This window comes from Archocentrus centrarchus, chromosome 13 (assembly GCF_007364275.1).
Source record: "Archocentrus centrarchus isolate MPI-CPG fArcCen1 chromosome 13, fArcCen1, whole genome shotgun sequence".
In the NCBI taxonomy this organism is placed as follows: Eukaryota; Metazoa; Chordata; class Actinopteri; order Cichliformes; family Cichlidae; genus Archocentrus; species Archocentrus centrarchus.
Genome location: NC_044358.1, coordinates 15,799,918 through 15,806,036, shown reverse-complemented (window position 1 = coordinate 15,806,036; position 6,119 = coordinate 15,799,918). Strand labels below are relative to the sequence as shown.

Here is a 6,119-nt window from a genome sequence, read left to right as displayed (position 1 = left end):
TCATGAAGTAAACTTAAAAGTGTTCAAAGTAGGCACCTTGCTTAAATGACAGCTTTGCACATCTTGGCATTTCCTCAGTCAGCTTTATGAGGTAGTCACCTGGACAGCTGTGTCTTGTCAAGAGTTAATTTCTTGCCCTCTTAATGTGTTTGAGACCATCAGTTATATTGTGAAGAGGTAGAGTTGGTATACAGTGAATAGCCCCATTTGAGTAGAACTATTGTTCTAATCCATCTTACGGCAAGAACTATACAACTAGGAGTCCACCTAAATGCTTCACAGAGTTTGGGTAGCACACACATCTCAAGCTCAACTGTTCAGAGAAGACTGCGTGAATCTGAACTTTATGGTCGAATTGCTGTTGTTGTATGTGATTAAGATGGTGGGTTAAAACTCAAAGGAGTGAAAAAAAAGAAAAGAAAAAGCTTTTAATAAAATCTAGCCAGCTCTCAGGCTTGTCTTAAATTGAATATATGACAAATACATTACAAACATTACAAATATCCTGATGATGATCGTAGGTTTTGGATCATTCAGCTTCAATTTATGAATGGAAAAAAATGATGATGCATAATTAACACAGTAAGAACGTAAAAGCTGCTGCTGCACTCTGGCCACTTGCAAAATTAAACTGCACTGTTGCAAGTTGCAAGAACTATTTCTGGGAATTTCTGTTCCCTGTAACAAATTAAGCTCCACGTTTATTACAACACTACCTTCTATTACATCAAGTTGCAGAGTAACTATTCTACGTTATGTGTTCTGCACATGTATTGTTAGCACACTGGAGCATGCATGGACTCTGCTGTTTAGTTTTTGTTTTGTTAGTGTAAGCCATACGTATTTCTTAAGCTCTATTAAAGATGTCCAGTACAAATACTGACATACAGGGACATTCAGATATTAAATTCATTGAATTGAATTTGAGCATGCCCAGCCAAATGCAAGACCTGATGTCGTAAAAATGTAAACACTTAAGTCACTGACAGCTTCTCCTTATCTTGAGCATCCTCAAGGATTTAGTATGAAAACGTGCATCCTTTCAAAGGGTCCGTGCGAACGCATCAGGAGCCTGTGGGAGCGGCAGTGGCGGCGAGTCCAGCCCCTGGGTGGGGATTTGTGTGATTGATGGTCGCCTCCTGAGAGTGTTTTATAGACCCGCCCCTCTCCCTCTGCCTCTCCCTCTCCATCCCTCCCTCCCTCCCTCTCCCTCTCTCTCTGAGCAGGAATGTGGAAACGGGAGTTAAGTCAAGACAGCACCGCACATTTGTGCGTCCGCACAGGAGTAAATAATTGATCATCGCTTCTGTTACACGTATTGACGAGCAGGACGCGATTCATGAACGGATTCTGCAGTCACTTTTTGTGGATTTGCATTCTCGGGACGAACGCATTTCTTTTAGTATTTTTCCTCGACTGAAGAAAAAGTTTGCTTTAAGATCCAACACAGCTGGAGTCTGCAGATGGAAACAAGCTCTCAGTGCACACCGAGCGCACCTAATAACGGAGCTCTCCCAACATGTAAGCTCCCCTTTGCTTTCCCCCCGTGTCCCCCTGTTTTCATTCTTTTCATTCCGATAGTGTAGGCACTGCGATAATGTGTTCCTTAAGGTCACCCCTAGCGAAAAATCACGGTGTTCTCGAAGTGTCGGCTCATGCAGAGACTTGAACTGTGTTTCCTGAGCTAAGGGTATTTGTGAGTGTGTCGTTTGGAGTCACAGTCAGTGAGCATGTAACGCTGTTTGTAGTTTGAAGTTTATTATAGGGGTTAACACAAATTCTTATTACAATAATGATTAGTGATCCCACTTGTTCCGATACCGTGCTGTACAAGTTGTTATGCGTATTTACTGCCTTAAACCTGCTTAACGACCAGGTTTATTAATTTTTTTCCTTTAAATTCCCGTCTGATGATGATAAACAGAAGCCTCATAGTAAGATGGAGAATAAGCACTGCTGTTCCTCAAACTTGAATTAATTGTTGACTGCCCTGAGTTTGTTTGTGACTGGATTTCTTTACTATTATGTAAATCAAATCTTAAAGGTGTTTATATTCATATATAATTTCAGTCTGTTTAAGCTACCCTAACAAGTTCCTAATTTAGCAGCGGACTTCATTAAAAACTAATCAACAATCTGTCAAAAACCCTGAATAAGACATAACAATGATGCCCTTCTTTTTCTCTGCTTGTGTTAGTGATGCATTCATGATGACCGGTGGTCACATATCAAAAGCAGCAACTTGTTCACATGGATATTTGTCTGGCCGGTGCTCAGTTTGGATGTTTCTCTTCCTCTCGACAGGAACCCGGAGTCACCGAGGAGGTGAAGGCTGCTAGTGTTAAATGCTCACTGCAAACCTTCCCACGACACAGCAACTGCTCATATAACTGCTGTTAGTTCAGTGTGAACCATTCACAGACTGTTTACCATGGCGTCTAGTCTGACATGTACGGGTGTTATCTGGGCCCTGCTGTCCCTGCTGTGTGCTGCTGCCTCCTGCGTTGGCTTCTTCATGCCCTATTGGCTGTTGGGAATACAGATGGACAAGCCAGTGTCCTTTGGCACGTTTCGACGCTGCTCCTACCCAGTGAGGGACGAGGAGAGTCAGACCACGGTGATGCTGGAGCAGTGTGGGAGGTACGCCTCCTTCCACGGAATCCCGAGTCTCGAATGGAGGATCTGTACTGTGGTGACAGGCGTGGGATGTGGCCTCCTCCTGCTGGTGGCGCTCACAGCTCTCATGGGCTGCTGCATCTCTGATCTCATCTCACGTACAATTGGTCGCGTGGCTGGCGGTATTCAGTTTGTTGGTGGTGAGTATTTATGTGTGTGTGTGTGTGTGTCTGCTTGTACCTGCAGCCAGCCCTGAGCCCACCTTTACAATGTGCTCAGTGGGATGTGACTGCTGGCACGCAGTGCAGAGGCTCTGACTGCAGCTATGAAAAGTGAACAGATCGCTCATTTATTACGGTTTGCTTCCTGTTGACAGATGGTTTAAAAAGTCTCTGTAAGTCCTGAGATGTAGATGTTTATAGAGATTATGGAGGATTTAATGCCTTTAATTAACTTCTCATCAAATTTGGCTCAAACCCACTGCAGTCACATCAGTGAGGAAACAAAGTGGTACAGAAATCTCAAACCTGCAGTCAGTCCAGAAAAGCTTCCTCAGATACTCGCGTCATAAGAAATACTCTTTGTTACTCACTTGCATTTAGTGTTGTAAAGTTTCACTCATTGACCTGATCTTTTTCAACACAATGTGCACATTTTGTGAATGGCTTTTTTTGGCCATGCACAGCTTTGGTCCCATTAGAGGAAGTATATGAATATGTTGGAGCAATCATATGATGAAAAAGTGAGTTTTATAGTACTTCTCTTTATTTTACTCTGACCAATCATTTCCTCACTCTCTCTTATGAGCAGCCGACATTTGGCATTGATTTTTATGTCTTCTTTTTGTAGTTTGAAATTACACCCACAGCATGTCAGCGGGACTTTCTTCTCTGTTTTTGACAGAATGAGAACCGAAAGTTAAAACGAAACCTCCAGCATTTCTTTTAGTACAGATAGAGTCCTGTCCCCGCTGCAGCTTTGGCCCTGAAAGCGTCCTGTTGTTGGTTGGTTGTTTGATTGCACTAAGTGGACACTGCTTCACACAGCACCAGTTTGTGTGTTTGTGCGCGCCGTTGGTTTTGCACATGTGTACTCCTGGGACGCGAGGTCTGAAGGAGGGCTTCCATTGAAGCTGCGAATTTCTCTGCCCTAGTTTAAGAAGCTGCGGCATTTCAGTCCTCTCATTAACTCAGAAACGTTTGCTCACATACTGAGCCTCACCACTCTGCTGTTTACCATCCCCACCACTTCACTTTGGCTTCAAAAAGTGATGTGACAGAGAAGCAGGTTGTGGGCAGATTTGACAGAGCTGCCAGGTTTTTCCTGAAGGATAAATCTACAGAGGGCCACCACAACATGCCATGTCCCAGTTCTAAAAAGCTTAGCTACTTAAGAACATCAGTATTAATGATGTATAATACGGGCGATGATTAAGGTGAAGGCTTGCTGCTTTATTCAGAAATGTGTGCTTTTATACATGGAAAGCTCCTTTTAAGTTCACAGCAGCCCCATACATGCAGCCTTACAGCACGCTGCTATTTCTGCTTATAGGATTAAAAAATCCCCGTCTGTCTTTCTTGCGAGTTCTCTCTTTCATAGACTCACAAATCCAGACATGCATGAATTTAGATGGTGGGAGAGTGAAGCAAGGCGGCGTGCAATACAAGGAAGATCAGATCTTTTTTAACTCGAATGCTGGTGAGCCAAAGGGCAGAGATGTCTCAGAAGGGCTAATTGGAAGTGACACAACTGGGAAGCTCAGTGGGCTGCACCATGTATTGTCTTTTATCACTAACAGAGAGTGCTGAAATATCCGGGCAGGGAAGAGGAAGCTGAGGGCATGAACAGAAAATACCTGATGACTGAAACATTGAGAATTCACTTCTCATTAACTGAGAACTTGGCTGGGAAGTAAAGAGCTGCAGAAGGCGCTGAAAACTGTGATCAGATATCAGTGATTAATCAGAGGACAGGTCACGAAGCAGCAAAAGCGAAGTGAGCCTAATGCTTCGCTGTCTGATACCGGTGCCATTCTGATTAATGAAGAGCATCTTGCCAGAGAGGCCGGGACCTCTGAGAAGCCACAAGTAAATCATCCACTTTACATCTTCCTGTAATTTATCTCGCTCTCATGAAACAGATTAGAGCTGAAAGGAATCAGTTCTTTATCTCATTAGCCGGAGCCCCGACTGAAAGACCTTTAACAATAACTGTTATTGTTTCTAGTGTTGTTGTTTACCTCTTATAACACTGTTTTATTCCCAGTTCACTCGCGGCCAAGGTTGTTCCAAAGCTTGTTAATTGCTAATGGCTGAAGCCCAGATTTCCTCTAGGAAACAGAGCTGGAGTCAAAGTGTGAGAGCAGGAGACTGCTGTGGTTCATAAATCCTGCGCCTGCTCCGAAGCGCTGCCTTCACTGGAGCTTCTCGTCTTATGCAGCGTTGGGGACTTAAACCGCCTGTGGCCCAGACGACGGGTTCAAACATTAAGATCCCCGACTCAGATTTTGTTGTTAGGGATTTTGTTTCCCGCCCCCTGCAGAGCCTTGCCTTGTCTTTTTCAAGTGGAGCTACACGCAGCAGGAAGGAAGCTATTTAAAATCTGTTTTTCAGCAGCTGTGATTTAAACACTTTCCACCTCACCAAAAATAACCTACCTTTAAATCTTGTTTTCATGGTGTTAATTGGTATTTTATGTCTGCTGACAGGTAATTTTGTTTCGATATTTTCTATTTGATTGCATGATGGCTGATAATTTGACAGGTTGTGATTGGATAACTGCTCCGGTCAATCAGCAGTAAATATCGGTCTTACTGACGGGGCCCTGGAGCTCGTGACTGCAACTCTGTGTTTATGTGTTGCCTTGCTTACTGTGCGTGCCACTCACAGGTAATGCAGATTGTGCTCTGAAGAACTCCAAATATGTTTAAAATCTTCTGAAAGCGCACAATCCCTGCCTCAGGCCGCCTCTCGGCCCAGATTGGAGGTTTCAGTCGCTGCCATGTGCTCCGAATTGGGTCCCAAATCAGGATTTTGTCCAGATCTCAAAACCTTGTCTGAGACAGTCTAATTCAAGCAGTGTGTATGACTGGCTTTAAGGGATTAATAAGCTTGTGATAAAGCCATATGCCAAACCCGACCATAGCTTAAAAGCCTAAAAATCATTGGAAAAAAAAAAAAGAAATGGGCAGGAAAACAGTGCTGAGATGCCAAAGCAGAGGAGAGCGGCCTATTCTTAATCACACCTGATGAAAGTACTTGGCATTATGTATTCAGAAATAACAAAGGATTAATTAGCATTGTTGCTGTATGTAAAAGAAGAAGAGACAAAGGGATCTTTTTATATCGCTGACCAAAGAACAGCCAGATTTCTCTGTTGCACAGCAAAACTGGGGAAATTCAAAGGCGCTGAACTCTTTTCTAGGAATTAGTTTCAACACACTGTTAAAAACCAAAGCGTAGTAGTTTGTTGCAGTCAATATTAGTATGTCACAGAAAACTGCA

At 43.4% G+C, this 6,119-nt stretch overlaps 1 protein-coding gene across 1 annotated transcript in view; it reads left to right on the top strand.

Annotated features, from left to right (window-relative positions):
- Window positions 1-1,202: 1,202 nt before the first annotated feature.
- LOC115790747 (LHFPL tetraspan subfamily member 6 protein) overlaps window positions 1,203-6,119 on the top strand; it is a 44,583-nt gene continuing 39,666 nt past the window's right edge. The window contains exons 1-2 of the mRNA XM_030744680.1: window positions 1,203-1,521; window positions 2,305-2,816. Of these exons, the coding sequence (XP_030600540.1) occupies window positions 2,432-2,816 (385 nt within the window). The 5' untranslated portion in view covers window positions 1,203-1,521; window positions 2,305-2,431. The remainder of the gene's footprint in view (window positions 1,522-2,304; window positions 2,817-6,119) is intronic.